Raw genomic sequence first — 24589 nt, forward strand, 5'->3', positions numbered from 1 at the left:
AGTATTTTTGTAATGCAAGTGCTAAATGGGCATCATTTCTTTGATATCTGTTATTATTTCACACTGAATTCTTTGAAATAGATCTATGGCATAATCTGTTGTTTCAGTATGGGAATCGGTATGAAACATTACTAAAAATTGAATACACGTGGATACAATAACTGGATACAAATAGGTTAAAAAGGGAAATGGATTCATCAATGAGCAAAAAGTATGCCATTGGACTCATAGTGTGATTCCTATTATTTATTGCTTCTGTTTGCTGTTTAATGCTGCGACTTTATTGAAGATGAGTGATTTCATTCATTCATCGTTAGAATTGCAATTTAAAAATCAAGTCTGTTAGAAACAGCAACTGATGCTTTTGGTAAACACTTCATACCATCTTTCCTGATCTTAGCAATATAAGATCCTGACATATGTGTACTTTTGATACTTTCATTTATCTCTGCCCAGTGAAGATCCGGGTTAGAATTGATCTTCAGTAAGAGCCGACTAACGGGATCAGGTGGTCAGGCTCGCGGACTTGGTTGTCGCATTCCATGGTATCCCATTTGCATATATCGATGCTCATGCTGTTGATCACTGGATTGTCTGGTCCAGACACGATTATTTATAGACCACCGCCATATAGCTGGAATGTTGCTGAGTGCGGCGTTAAGATAAACTCACTCACTCACTGTCATGATATTCACGTATTAGTTAATGGACCGCCTCCGTGGTGTAGTGGTTAGAGCGTCCGCCCGGAGAGCGGAAGGACGCGGGTTCGATCCCCGACCGTGTCATACCAAAAGACGTTAAAATATGGTACTTGTTGGTCCCTGCTTGGCGCTCGGCAATTATGGGTACAACAAGGACTGGTCGGCTCGGAGTCAGTATTATGTGTCTGAGTGGGGTATTCATGCTTCACTGCGGCATGGTATCTCAGTGGGCTAGCACTATAAAACCAGCTTAAGTCTGGACTAGTACAAGCAGCCGCACATACACATACACACGCATGCACGTCGTCATATGAGCGAAATATTCTCCAGCGCAACGTTAAACCTAATTTACCTAACCTCACCACATTAGTTAATGTTTTGTTTAATCAGGTCAGGTACAAACAGCAGCATAAATCAGATCACGCGCCTGTCCTTGTTTTAATCCGACGGTATTCAACATACATATTTAACATTGTAGATACAGACAATACTGGACATCTGTCGCTTCTTGTAAACGTCAGCTGTGGGTTTCCTCCGGGCGGCATTCCTGTGCAGTCGGTATGTATTTCTCAAATGTGAAACGTGGAACTTGCAAATGTTTGTATTTATATTATTAGAGACGTGAACATAATTGGGTATTGCTTTTTAAAGCGCGTCTTCCCAGAGAATCGACGGTTGGCATGTTCAGTCCTCGGCCCGGTTATCCAAAACGACGTTAATAGTTGCTACTTGTCCTTACCTTGCCTGGTTATCGGCTTTAAAACAGGGACTGGTCTCCTCTAAGTCAGAGCCATCTCTGAGCTGGGTATCCGTCATTGTATCACTGTGGAATAGGGCTGTCAAATCGGTATTAGTCTGTACAAGTACAAGCGCACCACCCGTGAAGATCCCTGTTAGTATTGGTCTTCAGCAACCCATGCTTGTCGTAAGAGGCGACTAGCGGGGTCGGGTGGTCAGGTACCCGTGAAGGTCCGGGTTAGGATTGGTCTTCACCAACCCATGCTTGTCGTAAGAGGCGACTAGCGGGGTCGGGTGGTCAGGCTCGCTAACTTGGATGACGCGTGTCTCAATTGCGTAAATCGATGCTCATGCTGTCGAAGTCATACAGCTGGAATGTTGCTGTGTGTGGCGTTAAACAACAGCTAAAACAAACCCAATTCACTTAGTTTGTCATCCGTTTCAATGGTCCATATTTCAGTCAGCAGATTTCCTGCGATTCCAACTGTTGCTAATCACGTGGCAGGCCATAGCAACCGTCTACACTCACCATCCAGTAACCAACGGGTATTCATAAATGTACCTAGCGATGTGCCATCACGCTATACGTACTGAGGGTGCATACATGTATCCGTATGACATTCACACACTTATTGACATCGTGTCGAAGTTGCGTTGATCGATGCTCATGCTGTTGATCAACTGATTGGATGGTCAAGTTCGTTGACGTGGTTGACACATGTCGTCAGAAATGCTCAGAAATTGAATTGTCTGGTCCAGAATCGATTATTTACAGACTGCCGCCATATAGTTGGAATATTGCTAAGTGCGGTGAAAAGCTTAACTCATTCACTACACCGTCGTTTGGTCAAGAAATACGTGTTGAAAACAACCCGTAATATCGGGCAGGCAGGTATTTCGAACACTGATTTTGACCGCAACGGACATGGAAATGGAAAGACAGCTGGTGATCGCTAACATCAAGGTGGTACAAGAACTGTTTAGAAGCAGCAGGTTCATGCTTGATACATGGACATGAATTGCCAAGCCGAAATCGACTGAGCACTTCGCATTCTTGTCGAACATGCTCACCCGTTCCGAGGGTTGTTGTTTATTACAAAATGACTAACGGTCACACGTAATCGATCAAACATCATCACCGATTTATAGAGATGGTCATTTACAAAATGTGGCCAGGAAATCTAAACGCCTCGTCGCCATATCGTAGACAATTTGTTTCAAGGTCGCTTCAGCCCATCGTTTGTCGATGATACACCCGATACAAAAATGATACAACTATTGAAAAGATTTAAATATATTATTCACCTTTTACAGATGACAGCTTAATAATTTTTTTCATTTGCAATATTCTGTAAAGTTGTTTCTTCTATTTGTCTTTTTGTCCATTCATCAAAATTGCGATCATAGTTTTCCTGAGATAGTATTTTCCGTGAGTTAAATGTACAGGTAGGCTGTGATTGTATTGTAAGTGGTAATCACTTTTATGCTTGCATATGTATTATCAAATATGCTTAAATCTTCCAAAAATGGAATATATTGTCATAAAACGACAGGGATCGTATTTCCCACACTGTGCAATGAATATGTGATCCGTTTATCTCAACTCAGATGCGAGCCTGTATATGCAGTTACGTTTCTATATAAAATACAACAAATTGTGCTTGGTAATTTATTATATTGTATGCTATCCACGCAAAGTCATTGCTGTTCTGGTATTTCATTTAAACATTGGACGTCTACAGCAGGTTTCACAATAGCACCCGTCACATACGTGGTACATGGTACATGTAGGCAACTTGTGGGTTGACTTGGTATTCCAAACGTCTCTGCCAGTATCAAGAAAGTGAGTGAGTGAGTTGAGTTTTACGCCACCTTTAGCAATATTCCAGCAATATAAAGGCGGGTGACACCAGAAATAGGTTTCACATATTGTACCCATGTGGGGAATCGAACCCGTCTCTTCGGCGTGACGACTTGGCTACCCCATCGACCCTTCAAGAAAGTTGAACATGATATAGGTAGAAAACTTGCTGGGAACCTTGTGACAAAATTCAGGTTAAAATTGGTCTTCCGCAACCCATGCTTGTCTTAAGATACTTGGTATCCAAAATGCGTAGATATATACTGATGATGTCAACCAATGGATGACCATATTATTGTAAGACCGCAATACGTACATCTGGATTTTTGCTGAATGGGGCAAAATCACATAAATGCTTTGATTTGTTTGAGTGGCATTCTAGAAGTTGGAGGTATGGAGATGACAACAACTTTATGGATGATCAACTTCTATATTTTAACAATGGCGACGTTTCGGTATAGATTCTTATACCCTGTTTAACCTCGGCCTCTGGCTGTAGCCAATGTCGCCGACGGGGTAAGATGGGGGAAAGATGGAGTACACCAGTTTATATACAAGATACATGTACATATGATAAGGAGATAACAATTAATAGCAAATGAGGAAGAACAATGCATCAAAGAAAGTTACAAGATGAGCTAAAACATCATGATGATGGGCTAGATAACATAAAAGAGATGAGTAGGATTACCATGACAGTTAGTGAATGTATGTTAATTAGGCAGAAATCAAAGTGGTGAGGGATTAATTAGTGGGAACCAGTTGTGAGGAATGTCAGTTAGGCAGATTGATGAGAAGCCAGAGTGGGTTGAGTGGATAAGTATTTGTGAATTAGGTGGTTGTAAGCTGATGGGATGTAATAGCCCTGATCTAAAACACTGCCTGTGTGCACTGACGCTTATCACTCGGATGGCAATATGTTAGTGTCACTCGTGTCAATGAAACAGTTAGGAAAAAAGAAAGTAAACACAACGTTTGTTGGGAACAAGGAGGGGTTAGTCGCTGATGATGTATTTGATACATGAAATTTACGTTTGGGTTGTTCCGGCTATTTTCAGTGTTGTAGCATTTTGATACCGTCTGTATTTTCTTGGTTATTCAAATAGAAGTGACAAGACCCTTTCCGCATTCATTAAAAATCTTTGCCAAAAGCAGAATCGATTGTACAATTGTGTCTTTATCATGAGCAGATATTTGTTTCAGCAGTATGATGTTGTTTGTGAACAAATCGAGTCTGAACCAGACAATCCAGTGATTGTCACCATGTGGTAACGATGACAGAGCATGTGTTTATGAATCACTATCAAATAGTGATGATATCAGGTGTTCGCAAAAGGTGAGCGTATCCTGCCCCATCGGTGGCACCCGTCATAAACATATGCTAAGTCTAGTCATTTGGTCACCTGAAATAATTCGGGAACGTATGGTATAAGTCAAATTAGGGAATTGAATCGGACATAATTATTGTCACTGATGCATCAAATTTGGAAATTTCCTCCACATGTCTACCATAAAATTTCATGAAAGCTTTACCTAGGCCTTGAATGATGTAACCTTGATCAAACAACTTCTGAGCAAGAGTGGCATGACGCTCCTTGAAATCCTGATAAGCAGAGCATGCTCGATTGTAGCTAAAGAGTTGTGAAATGTGAACACCAAAGGCTGGAGCTGTTGGAATATTGCTGGACATGATGATGTTGACTATTGGAAAGTTGAAATCATTCCTTTTCTGATACAGCTTTGTGGAGATTGTTTTGTCACTATTTGAATCTCTATGCATAGATCTAAATATGAAACGGTTGAGGCGGCATCACTTGTCTACTTAATTTCAAGTTCAAGTTGGTAAATCAGTGGAAGGCAATTGGCTATTTGATGGTTATTGAACGACATTAAATCATCGATGTACCGGAAGCTTAAGTTAAACTTCTTGGCCAAATTACTTTGTTTTGATTTTGCCATCTCCAGCAGAAATGTTGAAAGAGTATCCTTTCTGTTATACAGTTTAGTTTAGAAGTCATTAGGATGCATCAACAGTGGCGTCATAAGTTGGACTACGTCATCACCCTGCTCGGCTACAGTGTCGGATCTGGGACGTTCATCAAGTTCCCCTTCTACTGTATGCGAAATGGCGGAGGTAAGCGTCCCGTTACAATGTCTTTTAACCATAAAATGTCATTATTATAAGAATCCATTATGTCAGTGCGATGGAACAGGAATATTCAAACGAGAAAACATATTCATAAAACCTTTCCAAAACCATAAAACAATCGCTGACCTTAAATGAGAAGCTTGGTACCACTACTCAAGGAGCGGTGGGTAACTTAGTGATTAGAGCAATCGCTCGACACGGCGAAGACCAGGTTTTGATTCCTCACATGGGAACAATCTTATTTCGGATAATAAACTAAATGTGTTGGCTGCTACTGAAACGTGGTTAAAAGGTGATGACAGTGATAATCTACCAATACACAAACCTGTTCCCCTTGGATTCAAATTCACACATGTGCCACGAACCTTTAGAAAATGAGGTGGAGTTGTGGTTGTTTATGCTAATCAACTTAAAATGCAGATATTGACTCTTGGGAACTATTTGTTTCTTTGAAGTTCTACCAATTCAGTTCTTATCGGACAACCAATGTTTATAATCTCATTGTGTTGTACAGACCACCAAATTATGGCAAAATATTTTTCGATGAGTAAAATACACTTTTGGAAAGTTTGACGACCGTCACTGGCAAACTAATAGCATGCGGTGACTTCAACTATATTGTTGATAGTGATAGTGATGTGGATGGGAAGAGGCTTCTCCATTGGCTCCCAATCAAATTCAGAATCCAATACTAAGTATTGCTTCTTGTTTTCAAATGCGTCTATGGACTGGCTCCAGAGTATCTTTCACAACTTGTAAAACCCTATGTGCCAACTCGATCTCTTCGCTCCAGTGACCATTCTCTTCTGCAAATTCAATGTACAAGAACAAAGTCTTTTGGTGACCGAGCATTCTCTTTCAATGGTCCAACACTCTTGAAAAATCTACCACAAGAACTTCGATCATTCACTGAATTTGCATCTTTCAAAAACCAGTTAAAGAGAGGGAGAGAGAGAGAGAGAGACTCATCTTTTTACCATAGCTTCCTTTTAGATCCAAAGTGAACTCAGACAGCGCCTTTGAGAGAGATCGAGAGAGAGAGAGAGAGAGAGAGAGAGAGAGAGAGAGAGAGAGAGAGAGAGAGACCAGAGAGAGAGAGAGAGAGAAAGTCCCAGCTGGAATATCACTAACAGAGGCGACACACCCAACTCAGTTACCAATACTGGTGGCTACAGTTTTACAGCGCGCTGTATAGAGTGAAATGACACTGTCCATTTAGGAATTTTATAGTCTAACATCTAGTCTCTGAAAAGAACATTTTTCCAGAAAATTATTTTAAAAGAATATCATAAGATATAATGAAAAGTGAGCCCAGAGACTTTCTTCATTTTCAGAAACTGTGGTAATCCAGTCTAGCCACACAATCTACATTTGCATGGGCTGCAATGTGTATATTTGTTTCAGGGTCTGTAGGACAGACTAGGAATTTAATTAAGGTACAAATTTAATTTTAGGAGCGTTCCTGATACCCTATCTGCTTTTTACCGTTATTTGTGCCATCCCCTGCGTCTTCCTGGAGATGGTGATTGGGCAGTATTCGCAAAGTGGGCCTGTCAAGGTCTGGAATCTCTGCCCACCTTTTAAAGGTAGGAAGATTTTAAAACATGTCATGATATCTTCAAGTGTAATTTTGTAGATTTAACTTAAAGGCTGACAATATGGATTCATATTTTGCGTATGCAGCGACGTGGTACATGCGCTAGTATCAAGGTGGGGTGGGGGTGGGGGTAGCCTAGTGGTTAGAGCGTTCGCTCGTCACGCCGAAGACCCAGGTTCGATTCCCAACATGGGACACAATGTGTGAAGCCCATTTCTGGTGTTCCCTGCCGTGATATTGCTGGAATATTGCTAAAAGCGGCGTAAAACAGTACTCACTCACTCACTCGTTGGTATCAAGGAAGTGGAGGGTGTCCTGTTTGCATGTTGTCATCCGATAAATAGAGATAACAAAACGAGTGGATGCTGAATGTGGAGAATATTCCAACAAGATATTTTTAAACATTTTGATTTCAAAACGTTTCAAAATACTGAGTTGGAATATTTTCCATTTTCAACATTCACGAGGTTTGTGATCTATTTTTTACACACAGGACGGTAAAACAGTGTGTTCCATGATGACACATCAAGCAGGCGATGCCGGATGTAAACAAAACGAAAGGGAGATAACTCAATGCCACTTAATAGATGAAAAAAAACTATTAAATGTATTCAATTGAAAAAAAACCTACTAATCCCCAGGAGACCGAAATTAAATTTCAATTATGCACAAACCTCATATTTTGTTTGGTTGACATTTCTGGTAAAAAAATGCTTGAATGGAGTTGCAATATTAATTTAAAATATCGAGATGGCAACAGAAAGTTCGGCATTATGACGTCACTACCGTTGAATAACCTAGTTTGATTACACAACATTCGTTGAATAACGTTTACCTGATATTCAGGTATAACCAAAATTATCTCAACTTGATATACGAGAGGCGCTCAAAAGGTAGTCAGCCTCACCTAGAAAATGGTACAAATGCAGGTGTTTTTAAGTTTCATTTTTCTACACATTATCTGTCAACCTCAAGCAAATTGGTTTTGCTGTTCCAGTCTCATGATCCCCATTCTAAAAGACTTTTTATTTTGGTACCCCCCAAAAACGCAGAATCTGCACAAACTTCAGGAAACAAAATATGCAAGAAACAGTTTGTGTGTTTGAGAAAGAGATAAGTCCGCAAGAATCAAACTTAGATATTAAAGTGCACAAAAATGCAATTTGAAACTACAATTGCTTGTTAAGTGAAGTGAGGTACCAAATGACAGATCGTTTTTCATTTCTGCAATTTGGTAAGACATGTTATATCCCAATCTGTGGTGATGACTAAAATCTCGTTAACCACATTACCCACGGCTATGAAATCTTGGATATGGCTTTGCTCATGATTCCTTCAAAATAAAATGAAAGCTTTTTAAACATTGAGCATCGAGAATACAGTTAGGCTGACTATATTTTGCACGCCCCTCGTATCTTCACCTGGTATAATTTGCACTAAACAATTCTTCTGTAATTTGTATTCTGATTCATAACATAGAGTAGTGAGTACTTACTTGTGATATCAGATACATTCTATACCAGTCATACATTGTTCTTCATTCAAATATCTTATAACGGGCTTTGATCCACTACTGTTAATGTCTTATTTGTTGGAGCAGTGCCATTCAACAGGAATAAAACAAAATATGTTATTACGATACCGTAACAAGTGAACGAGGAACCAAAGTGTTTGTACCACACAGGCAGCCAGTTAATAAATAGCTGCTAGACAATATTTCTCCAGTTAAGTTAAGGTGAGGTGAGGTGAAATTTGGTTTAACGTCGTGCTTGAGAATATTTCGCTCATATGACGACGTGCATGCGTGTGTATGTGTATGTGCGGCTGTTTGTACTAGCCCAGACTTAAGCTGGTTTTATAGTGCTAGCCCACTGAGATACCACGCTGCAGTGAAGCATGAATACTCCACTCAGACACATTATACTGACTCCGAGCCGACCAGTCCTTGTTGTACCCATTAATGCCGAACGCCAGGCAGGGACCAACAAGTACCATAATTTAACGTCTTTTGGTATGACGCGGTCGGGGATCGAACCCGCGACCTTCCGCTCTCAGGGCGGACCCAGTTAAGGTCAACGATAACGTCATTTAACAATGCAATAACGCCTCTTGTGGTATAATATAACACGTATAATACCCAGCGTAAATGAAAAAGTCGCTGTGAAAAACACAGATTACTGAAAATCAGTAATGACACCAGGTTTTCGGGAAAGGTATTTTTAGTAAACCCATAAAACCTGTCAACTTCGTTCCGTGTCACCTTCAGCGCAGTGAAGCACATGGAAAACCGCAGCTCCCACTCTTTCAGTTACCTCCCTTGTCCCGGGGCATAAAAATGTGGATCGCAATCCGGAGCAATATCAGTAACAGTTAAGCATGTCCTGCACGTCTGCGTGCAGAAAATTATGCCATTATAAGTAAGTATTTATAGCCTTTATAGACTGTAAACATATATAATTAATTAATTTAATACAAACTAGTATCCTGTCAGCATAAGTGAGTACTTGACGAGGCAACAATGCATGCAAAACAAGTAGTGAGGTTCACGTTAGCTTTAAACGGACAGTAGGAGCCACAAACAAGTGACCTACCTCAAAATCTTTAATATATACTCTGTTTATGAATCCCTGAATGTTGTAAAAATACAAATATACAAATGTGACATTCATGTCAGTTTAGGTTTGTATGGTAATCACCTTGATGTCTTGAACAAACCGACGGTGGAGTGAGCAATATCCCAGCACTCACAATATTCCAGCTATATGACGGCGGTCTGTAAATAATCGAGTCTGGGCCAGACAGTCCAGTGATCAACAGCATGAGCAACGATCTGCGCAATTGGGATACGATGACATGACAAAATAGTAAAGAAGTTGTTATCCATACAGTTTGTCAATTTTTGTACTTCCCAGCTTCTAAAATGCCACTCAAAGAAGTTACGATGACATGTGTCAACCAAGTCCTGTTACACATATTGACGAAACCCGCATATACTCGTGGCTGTAGGTATTAGGATTGGGACTCATATTCCCATGGCTATATTATCTCTTCATACATACTGACATGGAGGACCATATTCCTGTGTTTATACTATTCTTGCTACAGGTAAAGGAGAGGCCACCATATTCTAATGGTTATATATATTAGGATTCGGGCTCATATTCTTAATGCTATATTATCTCTACAAAGGATAATTGTAAGGAGAACCATATTCCTATAGTTATACTGTTCTCGTTACAGGTATCAGGGGCCCTCATATTCCTATGGTTATGTGTACCAGGACTCATATTCCTATAGCTATATTATCTCGGTGTCCCAGTTGTGAGACACATTAATTAATGGTTCAGTGCACATAGGTGGTGTTTCCACATCCCTACAATGAAAGTGGGATCAGCCCAGTTGCTGAAGAGTACCCACAGGAGGCATAGTTCATTGATGAGTTGATTAATGAAATAGATTATCAAAGATTTTATTTACGCAGAAGAAATAATTCATTGAATATTTTATTTATTCAGAAGAATAGGTAATTATGATAACACATTTCTATTGACTATTATGCAGTTTGAAAGTCATTTTGGTTTAAACATATTTTATTATTATTTATGAAAATGAATTGGGATTAGTGAAGTATTACTGCTTATGTTAACACCGCACCCATGCAACATAAAATATAAAATGAAATGGAGGATGTGACGTCATCGATATTGACTTTTGCATAAATATATTTTTAAGTACATATAAATAAATTATATACAGATTACATCAAATACAACTATTCTCTAAGTAGTCATAATTAGAGAGTTACAGTTGTGTGTGTCTAACAAGCTATTGTAGGAATATAAATCAATCACGAGAAGGTTTTTGAGTTAATTTCAGTATTTCCCTGTGAAAATTTGAAGGTTGTGTCTTGATGATATAATCGTGGACGGATTCAACTATTTTCTGGTTTACACAAGGAGTAAATTCCGTTAAAAAAATTATCCAGGTTATAACGGGTAGTTGATATCCACAAGAGCAACATGCACTGTCTATTAAATGTCTGTTATACTTATCGGCGTTTGGGTCGCTAGATCCGAGCCTGAGGCGGCAGTGAACGATTTGACAAAAACAAGAGCCATAATTAAGATCAATATAAATCTTGTTTTCGGTTTTTGTAATTAGGTTTTAAAATTCTTTGAGACTGTATGACTCTTTGGAATTTGGTAGGGCATTCCATACATTTATTGTGTCGGGTAGAAAGGGTTTGGCATAAGGGGCATTTCGACTGTAAATTTCAGAGTTATTTCAGAGTTATTTCTTAAACTATAGCTTGTAGTTTCGGAGACGGAGTAAATCTGAGTAGGTAAATTAATTTCTCTTTGATTACGAAGTTACCTACACAAAGTGTTTAATTATTAAAGACATTTACCTAGAGTATGTTAATCAATTCATCTTATAAAGTTTCATTAAGTTACCTCCACAAGATTCAGTTACATAGCAAATCAGTAATTAGCTAGGGTGAATCCATTCTATCAGACAGGAGAGTATGGTGTGTTTTCGTTGTTAATTACCTACTCCACTGTCTCATAACTGGGAGTCTCACAACTGGGAGTTCTCACAAATGGGAGTAGACCTATTATCTCTATACAGGCAGAGAGGAGCATATCCCATGGTTATAATCGTCTTGTTACAGATATCGGAGTTTCCTTCATATTCTCACAGCTATTCCCTTCATGTTGTAGGCATTGGCGTGGGGGCCCTCATATTCTCAGGGCTATATTATTCCTACTACAACGTCTACTTTGGTTGGTTCGTGTACTACTTCTATCACTCCTTCTCAACCAAGCTGCCCTGGACTCACTGCCATAACACCTGGAACACCTTAGACTGTGTATCATATCTGTCCACCGATAACACATCTTCTGTCGACAGCAGTAACGTAACTGTCGACAACGTGACATCAGTTGTTCTGGATGTTGATCGTAGAACTGCAGCCGAGGAGTTCTGGAGGTACGTCATATATGCAGAATTAAGTTTTTACCTAACTTTCTGTAGATTCTGTTGCACCTAATGTGAATTTTTACCGTGAATTTGGGAAATACTAGATCCTAATTGATTAATCATCATGGTATTCTGTTGCATCTGATGAGAATGTTACAGTGGATATGGAAAATACTGGATTCTGATTGATTAATCACATGGCATTAACTCATCATAAACCACTAATTAATACAGTTTATATCCAACGCGGAAGATAATATCAATAAGAATAGAAAGGATTTTCCAGTACCAGGTAGGCATATAAAACTGTATGTGTGCAGTTGTATGTTATTTAATGCAGAATTGCAGTAACTACAATATTTAAAGTGTGTATGCCATTGGTAATATTAATACATTTTGTGCCACATCCAGTTATTGGGGGTTTATTTTCTTTTTGCAAATAACCGATTGCGGTGTGTGACAATATTCATTCTCTCATTCTAATTTGGAAATGTAACTGGACCGATAAGATTATGTTAACATCCTTTATACATCAATCTGTTACAACAGTGAGCAGAGACGTTGACATGTTTCGTTTTCAAAGACGTCGTGCCAGGTGAATTTTTAAAGTCGTTTCTCCCTAAAACATTTTTTAAACCTTTCATTTAAATGTGCACCTGTAACGATATTTCTGTACATGATATGTATGTCTTGACTGTAGATTGCATGTCCTGAATATATCCAATGGTCTGGAACATCTGGGGAGTATACAATGGCCATTGGCGGGATGTCTCGTTGTCACGAATGCCATTTTGTTCTTATGGGTTGTTCAAGGAATTAAAGTATCTGGAAAGGTAAGGAACACTTTTATATATGTACATGTTCAATCTGAGATGTATAAGACCTGCACGATTTTGGAATTCTCTCCGATGTTCTGCTAGGGTTGAGTGAGTGAGTGAATGAGTGATTATTGCTACAGGTCACATTAGCACGTTGTTCAAGTTTAATATTGCGCATCGCCACGATATCGCGCAAAAAAAAAAAAAATGAAAAACCCCACAAAAACATAAATGAAAATGGAAGTTGAATGACCACGTTATGCTGCTGGTATCATTGAAGAACCTGATTAACAATGTTGTGAAATCAAAGATGGCCGTCCAACCGGTAGAGAAACATTAATGGCTTTCTTGAACCTGTTCAAACAGACATATAAGCCAGCATGTTTACAAAATGCTCATTGAATAAATCTCAAAACACACAAACATGTCTTTAATGATCCATTCACGTTGGTCCCTAGTATGGTGATCTACTTTCAGTTGTTGGGGATCTATAGCTCACTTATATGCTGTATTGTCCTAATTTGAAATCCAATTTTAGTGAGGGATGCTAGTTTTATTTCTTGATATTGTGATATTCTAGTTGATTTTACTGTCCTTCGTCGACAGGTTTTTATAATTTACATGTATTTATGGTGAATTCAAAACTTGTTTTTAGTCACGATATGGCTGAAATATTGCAGATGTGACTTAAAATCTTAAGTCACTCACTCACTCACATGTTCAATCTGTTGTCGTTTTAAACATTAAGATGTTTCAATCCCCTGAACATTTGATCAAATCACATGATTGAAACGATTTGGTTTCCTATTTCCTTTACCCGTGCAGATCCAGGTTAAGATTGGTCTTCAGCAACCAATGTTTGTCATGAGAAGGGATCGGTATTGCGAGACTCGGTGACTTGGTTCACACATGTCATCGTATCCCAAATATGCAGATCGATGCTCATGATGTTGATTATATTCCATTTTGCCATGGCTGTTTCAGTATCATCATACCTCATTACGGTTGACAATAGAAACGTATAACTATAACGTAGAAACTATAGCTATATATTTCTATGGGACTCCTGGCCAGAATATCTCACTAGTGACCAATGCTTAACATATGAAACGACGTAAAGTCGGGTGTTGAAGCTATTGCCCACTAGCTTTCCTGTCTAAGCACTCGTGAAGGTCCTGGCTAGATTGAATCTTCAGTAACCCATGCTTGTCGTAAGAGGCGACTAACGGGATCGAGTGTTCAGGCTCGCTGGCTTCGTTGACACATGTCATCGGTTCCCAATTGCGCAGATCGATGCTCATGCTGTTGATGACTGGATTGTCTGGTCCAGACTCAATTATTTACAGACCGCCGCCATATAGCTGGAATATTGCTGAGTGCGGTGTAAAACTAAACTCACTCACTCACTCATTTATAAGTCGTTGATATATATAGTGAATACTGTACGGTCTAGAACCAGAAACACATTTGCTTGATGTTTCACTTATGTGAGCAAGAATCATAAGTGATGGTGTTGTGTAATTTGAGATGAGATCGATTGGTCAGACTCGGTGCTTTGTCTGAATGCTTGTCTGAATGCCTATCTACTACTGTAGATACTGTTTGATGTTACTCAATGTATCAACGCCAGTTTGTCTGGTAAAGCCACGAATACTACGCCGTTGTCATATAGTTAGATGATGTTAACTTCCTTGAGAGGCATTTAGAAGTTGGATCTATCAGGAAGGATGACAATATGTTTATTACAGTGAGAGCGACGTTTTGGTGTAGGTTCTAACACCGTCAAGCAAGCAAACAAACTAACATAAAATAATTGGAAACGTTTTATGCTTGCGTGTTCGTTTGTCAGGAGCCTTCAGGAAGTATTTTGTTCCAGCTTGTCTACATCACTGTGATCATCCCGTACATCCTCATCGCCGTCTTCCTCATCCAGGGATGTCTACTTCCGGGGTCATTGCAAGGAATGTACTACTACATCTACCCTAATTTCGAAATGCTTCTGGAGCCGAGAGTAAGTACTAGTGTCTGCAAGTGTTGTATTATCTCAGGGGAGTTGAGATTGATAATACGATCTTCCGTTGAGATTGACATCTAATGATCGAGGGGGAAAAATACTAGCGCCTTGAGCATGTACTAGTCGCGTGGATATATGCGCTATATAAATACAATCCAATATCCAATATCCAATAATACTAATAAGCGTCTCATTTCACTTTTTCCATGTCTTTTTTCGTCAAATTGAACATGTCATAACTAATTACCAAATTCAATTATCCATGAAAAGACACCGTAATAACACAGATGCGCAGATATCATTAGCTCAATACAGCACTCAATTGTCCAGTTGTGACAGGTGTTACTGATGGTGACAGGTGTTACTGATGGGGAAGGACATACTTACGTTCTTCATCAGACATCATATTATCAGTGGGGCAGTGGGGTAGCCTAGTGGTTAAAGCGTTGGCTCGTCACGCCGAAGACCCGGGTTCGAATCCCCCACATGGGTACAATGTGTGAAGCCAATTCTGGTGTTCCCCCGCCGTGATGTAGCTGGAATATTGCTAAAAACGGCGTAAAAATACACTCAGTCAGTCAGTCATATTGTCAGTGATGCGTCAAACTTTAAATGTCCTCCACCGGTCAACCCTTAAACGTTTGTGAGCTTCCGAGAGGCCTTGCTTGTTGTAACCAAGATTGAACAACTTCTGAGCAAAGGGCATATGACGTCTTGATATAAATGCATGGTCGATTATATCAATAAGATGTTTCACGTTTACAAATCTGTTTTCCGTTGTATTAATTAAGAAATCAAATATAATGCGTGACGTGGGCATCTGTTTAGCATCTTAGTACGCCTAATATATTGGGATAACTGCTTACTTAGATTATTAAAATATCGGCGTAAGATCAAAACAGATCCATGTTAAAACAAGGAATATCTTTGACTTAAGTCTAGTGTAAAGTCTAATTCTTGTCAGCGAATCTGAATAAAAATGCATAGTACATGTCCCCGTTGGTACTGGCGGCTCAGCAAGCGAGATACACTACCATGGCTTCTCGTAGGTGTGGATCGAAGCGTGTGGATACGCCCTGTTTTCTGTTGGTGTCTCCACTGGCTGTATCATCACTATGTCTGGTCACAACAAGAAGCACAACAACTGTCTCAGGTAGGTACAGCACAGTACGTATCCGTAACACTGTCATTAGAGCAGCGTTTAAAATCCCCGCCTGCCCCACCGCCCGGAACGGTCTATTTTCATCTCGGAGGGTCAAATTTCAAAAGTAGCCTGTCCGGTGGTGTAGTAGATATTTTTACCCCTAAGAGTAAATATCTCATAGTACCAGACAGGTTCTCTTGCCGCCAGGTTGAGGAGTTTAAGGTAGTATGGTAATTATGTTAAACTACTTACGATTGGACAGTTCATGTTACGATAACCAATCACAATCACGTACTTTCAGTTTACCTAAACACGGTGCATTGCCTGTCAGTGCTATGTAGTTCATTGCGATGCCCACAAACAGTGAATGGAGCTTGCGCGAGTTGGCAATGGCAGTCACAGTTCTTAACTGTTGAAAACCGGACAGGCAAGTTTGTATCCGGACTGGTAATTTTTTAAAGTTACCAGTCCGGCTGTCTGGCTTGGAATTTTGGGAGTTTTAAACACTGCATTAGGGTACAAACATTCAATATTCAATATATTCAAGTAAATGCAATTTGGAGTAGAATACAGTTTTAATTTTGTATTGAATTCTCTCATGCCACAGTGGTGAGTGAGTACGGTTTTACGCCGCTTCTAGCAATATTCCAAAAATATCACGGAGGGGTATACCAGAAATGGATTCCACACATTGTACCCATGTGGGGAATCGAACTTGGGTCTTCGGCGTAACGAGCGGACGCTTTAACCATTAGGCTACCCTACCGCCCACTTATGCCTTAATACATTCAAGTTTTAGTAACACTATACGTACATTTACCTTCAACGCATTTAAGAAACACAATTGAATTTATGATGCAAACTCGGGTTGTCAGACTCGCTGATTTGGTTGATGTTCTTTGTGCCCATCACTGGATTGTCTGGTCCAGCCTCGATTATTAAAAGACCGCCGTATCATGGTGGCTGGAAAAGCGCTGAGTGCGGCGTCAGACAACAGACAGACACACGTACGAACTAAGGCAGCAACTTAACACTCAGGCGACACCTTACCATCAATGATGAAACCCTAGCCTCATTATCTTCCTCTTTATGGGCGAGGGGCGGTGGGGTAGTATAGTGGTTAAAGCGTTCGCTCGTCACGCCGAAGCCCCGGGTTCGATTCCCCTACATGAATACAATGCGTGAAGCCCACTTCTGGTGCTCCCCACCGTGTTATTGCTGAAATAAGACCATACTCACTCACTCATTCACTCACTCACTCCTCTTTAAGGGATGCAGTGGTGTGTAGCCTCGTCGACGCGCTCTCCGGCGTCTTCATCGGATTCGCTTTCTTTTCCATCATTGGTCATGTAGCTCACCTTCGCGGAGTGGAAGTGGACGCTTTTGCATCTTCAGGTAGCCGAATAGGATCCACGGGTCAAGTCCAGCGGTTAAAAATAACATCTACTAATTTTGAATTGATTACAAATGTGGCTTGCCGAACATGTTCAAAAGCGGCGTAAAACGATTCTCACTCATTGATGCATTCATGAAGATGAAATTTTGTGGTCAAGTGAGTGAGTTGGATTTTACGCCGCTTTTAGCAATATTCCAGCAATATCACGGCGAGGGACACCAGAAATGGGCTTCACACATTGTACCCATGTGGGGAATCGAACCCGGGCCTTCGGCGTGACGAGCGAACGTTTTAACCACTAGGCTACAGTGGTCAAGGGATCACACTTAGAATGATTTAAAACTTCAAAAGTCAGTATCTGGTATTCTCCATTGCCACAAGTATTACATACGGTCACGCAAAACAGAGATTATCTTCATTCATGTGTGTAGGACTGCCTTAATCGTTCGAATTGAGATTTGACAATCCCAATATGTGGGAAAACTGATACCTACAGCTTCCATAGTATTATCTTTATTTCTTTGATGTCCTCAAGGCTAAGGATATACGTCCGCTTCATTCATAGGATTCAACCTTGCATTCATCGTCTACCCTGAAGTCCTGGCTTATCTTCCTCTACCGCAGCTGTGGTCGGTCTTGACGTTCCTGACTTTGATGTCCCTTGCTGTAGACACGATGGTAATTTTTCGGGAGAGGGAGCTGGATTTTACGCTTGTCAGTGATGTATTTTTTAAGGATAAACACCTCCGTGATGTCATGGAGGTGTCTTTGTGAGAAACCAAGATTAGCCTGAGAATATGTTGAAAGGGCGCTTTCTCAACTCAGTCAACCCGTTAAGATCCGTGTTAGATTGGCGACTAACGGGAATGGGGGGTCAGGTTCGCTGACTTGGTTCACACGTTTCATTGCGTAGGTCGATGCTCATGATGTTGTTCGGTGGATTGTCTGGTCCAGATCGGATTATTTACAGACCGCCGCCATACAGCTGGATTATTGCTGGGTACAGCGTTTAGCAGCAAATAAAACAAACCCAACTTACTCAGTGTGTGATCTGTTACAATGATCAGCGGTCAGCGGGATCTCCCGCGATCCTAACTGTTCCTAATCACGTGATAACCCATAGCAACCTTCTACACTCACCATCCAATCACCAATTGTTATTCATAAGCGTACTTAGCGAGATGATATCACCCTGTATATACTGAATGTACATATATACGTATGAATTGACAGTTGCCACTTTATCCATGAGACCTTTGTTACATGATTCGTACTCAGTTTTCGGTAAATATTAATATACATTTTCAGTTAGCTGAGACAATCCTTTAGCTCTGACATTTAACAGTATGTGACAGATACTTGAAAAAGCGAAGAGTGACGATTCCATTAGAAAATTTTCTTATTTTCAGGTTCCGGGGATAGATATTATAATAGCGTCCCTGGAAGACCAGTTCCCACGATGGACAAAACGTCGTTGGTTGACCATCCTCGCAGTGCTGCTCATTATGTTCCTGTTTGGCTTCTTATACATTACGCAGGTAATTCTTTGTAGAACAAGCCCGTGAAGATCTGACTTGGTTGACACATGTCATCGTATCATCGTACATGACAGGTACACCCCGACAATGTAACACTACGTCTTTACAGAAGCAGCATCAGAGCACATAGTAAATACACTGACCGGCCATACGCGGTTAATTTAGATTCATTACACGCAGATGACCTGTGCATGGCTGGGCTGATGGGCATGATAATAAGCTGCTGTTATTTCATTTATATTGACAGCACTGCGATGTAGATTTAGATGAAAGAACTTTAACTTAACTCAGAGAATATACAAACGTGTCAATATTCCCTGATAAAACCCATATCCCGCCACATATTCCGCCACTGCCTACGACATGAACGTAGCGTCTGGTTTAAAAAGGTCACACTGCTTTAAACTGTGCTATCCCTTATTTGCAGGGTGGGCTTTACGTGATCACCCTGGTTGACTGGTTCGCCTACTTCCCAGCCTTAGCTCTTTATGCTCTTTTGGAGTGCATCGGGGTCGGCTGGTGTTACGGTAATTTATGATGTGTGAAAAAAGAGTGAATGTTATTTTCCGCCTCCGCAAACCTGACAACAAATCAGGGTCATGCTGTTTTAGAGCCAACCTACTACAGGACGATGACACACATTTGGCGCGGAAGCAAACTATGGTCTTCCGATCTTCCATGTACTGCAAGACTGTGTTTAAATAGTCGGTTCTGGAAAGCCTACGGTGCACGAAAACATTAAGTTATTACGCTTGGTATGTGGTCATCCCAGCAGTGAACAATACATTAAAAAAATAACAAAATTATCCATCCACAAGCATACAGTTCCACCTTAGTGTAATCTAATTAAGTCCAAGAATTTAGCAGATGTATGAACTAAAGTATACGGTATATTACAGGAATACGGAAGTTGCAAGAAGACGTTCGAACAATGTGGGGCAAGAACACGCCACCCATTATATCTGCCGCCATCAAATATGTCTGCCCTCTTCTTATCATGGTAAACTCTTCCTTTCTTTCTGAAATGTGAATGTGAATACACGGGAGGACGTTTGTTTTGTTTCGTCCTTGCCCAAAATAACTAAAACTAATTTCAAATATATTTACACTTACCTATTGAGCAGCTAAATGACCCAACAACAAGTGAATACTACATGTTGAACTTATTATATAGTTTTCTGGTTCATCAGCATGAACTCCTGCTTGTAATTTCAACAAAACTTCATAATCTTCCACTATATTCGAAGTGCTACATGTTGTTTTGTTCAAACGTACGAAATTCCTTCTGTTTAGGTGATATTTGGGCATTCCGTGTATTCTTACCGACCTCCTAAGTACGGGACGTACATATTCCCAGCCTGGGCCAATGTAGTCGGTTGGATGATATCACTTGTATCAGTCCTGCCTTTCCCAATCATCTTCATCTGGACGGTTGTCACCACAAGTGGGTCTTCTCTTAAAGAGGTAGGTCACTTGCCAATGATGGTTGGTTGGTTGTTTAACGCCGCAATATTCCAGCTGTATGGCGGTGGTCTGTAGATAATCGAGTCTGGACCAGACAATCCAGTAATAAACAGTAGGAGCATCGATCTTGACCACCCGATCCCGTTAGTCGCCTACGAGGGTTACTGAAGACTAGCTTTAATCCGGAACTTCACGGGTCTCTTGCCATTGAAGATAGCTGACATGAGCATAGTTTTTCACTGCATGCGTATACTTGAATAACCGGGGCGGTGGGGTAGCCTAGTGGTTAACTCACTCACTCACTTGAATAATCAATAACTGCTGGGACACATGTCTTCTTTATTGCCCTCAAATCCACATCGGATGGTCTGAAAATTCTTCATTTCTTAAACTAGTAAATGGGTGGAGAAGTAAGCTGCGTCTCTTCTGTGAAATACACGGATGTGACGCGATTCGTCATAGTTGTTTTGATACAGTGGAACTGTGAAGGATTGTTAAATGATATTAACAACTCTTAGTTCGAGATGTAAAACCGTCAGTTTTATGTTTATAACAGACATATCTCAAAACCACAGATACGTTTGACTTACGACAGTATACTGCATGCCATAGATTTGCCCCACCGTGTGAAAAGGCCACTGGAGTATCTTCAGTGGTTGTAAGCCAGGATGTAATTCTATACATTTGTCCCATTTAATTAACTTGACTGAATCGATGTTTGCCAATAGTAATATAAGCCTTACCTTTCTCACTTGTGGTCCATAGCCCCGTTTTTATTATTGTATCGAGGTCTTACGCCGCTGTTAGCAATATTTCACCAATATCACGACGGGGGACACCGGCAATGGGCTTCACACATGGTATCCATGGGGGGAATCGAACCCCGGTCTTCGGCGTGACGAGCGAACGCTTCCACCACTAGGCTACCCTACCGTATTGTATGCGGATTAGTTTGAAAACAATTTGTTACATTGTGTTACGTGTTGATTCTCACTTTGAAAACGTTACCTTGGAATTAGCCCCCTTAAAACAAGATGTGAAACGAACAAACCACAAAGAAGTCTGCTGAAATGAACAATTGTATTCTAATATTAAGTTCACAAGTCAATACAAATATGTACAAAGGTATCCCTATGACCGTACAAGCTCAAAGGTAAAATAATTCATGAGAAGTGAGTATAGCAATAAAGATGGTAACATATCTATCAGCAACAGTATTGATTGATTGAGTTTAGTTTTACGCCGCACTCAGCAGTATTCCAGCCATATGGCGGCGGTCTGTAAATAATCAAGTCTGGACCATGGCAATCCAGTGATCAACAGCATGAACATCTATCTACGCAATTGGGATACAATGACATGTGTCAGCCAAGTCAGCAAGCCTGACCACCCGACCCCGTTAGTCGCCTCTTACCACAAGCATGGGTAACTGAAGATCAATTCTAACCCGGATCTAAACGGGTGTCAGCAAGAGTAATCCAATCCAGGGTATAGAGTGATCACACACAATACTGGTCTTCTTGTGGCTTGGGTTATAGCATAACAATTGCTAGTTATTATGCTCTCTCTCGGTTTTTAAGGTATAATGGCAGTAAAGCTTATTTCAGCCAAAATGTGGCTGAAATATTGCCAACGTAACTTTACATTTTAACTCACTCATAGCTGTTTTGAAGTGTTTAAGATACATTTCTGGCAGCTTATAAAACAGTTGATACTACAAATGGGTTTTCATTTCACACTTTACGTATGCCTGGTCCAGTGAATAAAAGCTGCGTTTCCCATTAGTTGTTTACAGATTGCATTTGTACAGTCAGGGTTTTCTTCTGCCTTTAGAGAAAGCCTGCCAGTGGACAATATATAATGAATGCTGACTTTTCTTTTCAGAAATTAAGCATTGCATTAGAACCAAACGACCAATGGCGACGAGCAACTCCAGACGAAAACATGACCGAAGTCCTCCAATCAATGATATAGGTTGTTCGTAATATACAATTGAAACTCTGTGCTTCCATCTTCATGTGCTTAAGGTATTGGCGGTAGCAGAATGGTGGGGTGTTTGAAAAAGGCGACAAAACCCTTTCTTTATTGATATGAAATTAAACAAACACACTCAAACAAGTTACTTCACCTGAAACAACACGGAACATAAAGCCCTTTCTTTACTGATATAAAATGAAACAAATATACGCACAGGCAAGTTACCTCACCTGAAACAACACGGAACATAAAACCCTTCTTTATTCATATGAAATGAAACAAACACACGCGCAGGCAAGTTACCTCACCTGAAACAACACGGAACATAAAACCCCTCTTTATTCATATGAAATGAAACAAACACACGCGCAGGCAAGTTACTTCACCTGAAACATCACGGAACATAAAACCCTTCTTTATTCATATGAAATGAAACAAACACACGCAGAGGCAAGCTACTTCACCTGAGACAACACGGAACATAAAACCATTTCTTTATTCATATGAAATGAAACAAACACACGCGCAGGCAAGTTACTTCACCTGAAACAACACGGAACATAACTGATTCGTAAATTTTGGAAATGTGTACCATGCAGAGCATGCCCGTTTGTGTTGTCGACAGAGTTGACGTCACAGAGAAAGGCTTCAGATGCAGCCTATCACTGGACGTGCCATCCTCGATAATCTCCAGGGTATACGTTACGATCACACTCCACTATACCCTGGATGCATCCACCGCTTGGCACGATGATTTTGTTACCTCCCTTGGCTGGCTTTTTATCCAATCAGGTGTCTACGCTGGGAAGTTAAGCGAACAAATCACAAATCACTTTCGCTTCTTAATTATCTAACCGTTTAAACTTGGCAACACAATTGATGCAGAGGTACTCTGAAAGAGGTAGAAGGCGTTCTTTTATATATTTTGTGAAAGTTTCAGATCTGTCAATTTGTCTTAATTATTTCCTACAAAATCTGAGTGGCACTGCGAACAAACCTTCGCGACTGCGACCTCTATCTTTGTTGATATTGGCAAGCTCGGATGTAACGGCGGCTTAGCTGATTGGCTACTGTGAGAATGCGGAGCCAGCAATAGGAGGTAATATAATTATCGGGCCAAGCCGTGGATGCATCCAGGGTATAGTGGAGTGTGTTCGTAACGTATATACCCTGGAGATTATCGAGGATGTGGACGTGCACGCAATCTTGTATATAAGTTGAAGTGATATAGGCTACCCCATGAACACTTGGATCAGTTTTAATCACTGGTACACACAATAAGATTACATGTTGTTTGTGTCGGTGCTATTCACTGTGTAAAGATGTTCAAAGTATAATGCATTGCACATGTGCTCAGTGAGGAGCAATGGTGTACCATATTTAGACAAATTTCTGGAAAGTGCCACAGAGTACCACAACCCTGTGGTCCTTTCCACTATATTCCGACCCAGGGATTTGGAGAATCTTCTGAGGTCTCTTTCTTAGGTCTATAATGGGAGTTAGCTCTTGCCTCGATTCTCACATAACATCAAAGTTACGAGAAGGCCGACGTGGTGCTCATTCTTATCCGGGATACTCAGGCTATTCAGGAAACTTCTTTGAGTGGGATCTTTCGAGGTTGGATAGTCGGATAAGCACTTAAAGTCTGCACTTATCTATTCAGGAAGCCTGTATTATTTCAGTGAGGTGAAAATTACCATCTTTAAGTAATCTAGCAATAATTACAAAAGCATATGCATTGGAATTAAAAACTGGCATTTATTCTTCCAGGCTGAGAGAACATGCAACAGGAAATCAGTAGGCCAACATGCGGTGGCTCACAAATAGGAGATAGTCAAATTCCCCCAGCCCAGAGAGAATAAAATGTTTAGTTTAAGCATATTTTATTCACAATGTGAAAAGGATCGGGGACAAGTTCTTTCAACTTATTAAACCCCTCTCCGAAGATATTTACAATAACTAATTACATCACAAGCAATTATTAGAAACAGAGACAGAGAAAGACTGAAAGATAGCAGGGGGAAATGCTATAATACAAAAGGTGTATAGAGAGAAGACAACTGGAATCGTTTAGATTTGCATATATATTGATGTACATTTTTTAATATAATTTCATTTTTATGATTTGTCAGATCTGCAATGCCGTTTAAAATAACAGATGATGTAATCACAGAATTACTACCACATACATCTTGAATAGCTTTAAGCATGA

The 24589-nt window shown here is 40.3% G+C and overlaps 1 protein-coding gene across 1 annotated transcript; it reads left to right on the forward strand.

Moving 5' to 3' along the window:
* The first annotated feature begins 1185 nt into the window (after positions 1-1185).
* On the forward strand, positions 1186-24234 carry LOC124280952 (sodium- and chloride-dependent glycine transporter 1-like). Its single transcript, XM_046716960.1, has 15 exons — positions 1186-1259; positions 5302-5434; positions 6904-7035; positions 11768-12035; positions 12727-12859; positions 14721-14855; positions 15908-16011; positions 17273-17397; positions 17964-18076; positions 18808-18936; positions 19364-19463; positions 19836-19936; positions 20230-20400; positions 22285-22374; positions 24148-24234. The coding sequence occupies exons 2-14, from the start codon at positions 5323-5325 to the stop codon at positions 22372-22374; spliced, it is 1713 nt and encodes a 570-aa protein (XP_046572916.1). The 5' UTR covers positions 1186-1259; positions 5302-5322; the 3' UTR covers positions 24148-24234.
* The last annotated feature ends 355 nt before the right edge of the window (positions 24235-24589 follow it).

Source organism: Haliotis rubra, unplaced genomic scaffold (assembly GCF_003918875.1).
Source record: "Haliotis rubra isolate DU_JTF1 unplaced genomic scaffold, ASM391887v1 Scf108, whole genome shotgun sequence".
In the NCBI taxonomy this organism is placed as follows: Eukaryota; Metazoa; Mollusca; class Gastropoda; order Lepetellida; family Haliotidae; genus Haliotis; species Haliotis rubra.

What these genes read in the sequence shown, in the direction of transcription:
- LOC124280952 (XM_046716960.1), top strand. Translation starts at nt 5,323, where the DNA reads ATGCATCAACAGTGGCGTCATAAGTTGGACTACGTCATCACCCTGCTC. An exon ending in CTGTATGCGAAATGGCGGAG is followed by an intron (nt 5,435 to 6,903) that starts GTAAGCGTCCCG and finishes ATTTAATTTTAG; the next exon opens with GAGCGTTCCTGATACCCTAT. An exon ending in TCTGCCCTCTTCTTATCATG is followed by an intron (nt 19,937 to 20,229) that starts GTAAACTCTTCC and finishes CCTTCTGTTTAG; the next exon opens with GTGATATTTGGGCATTCCGT.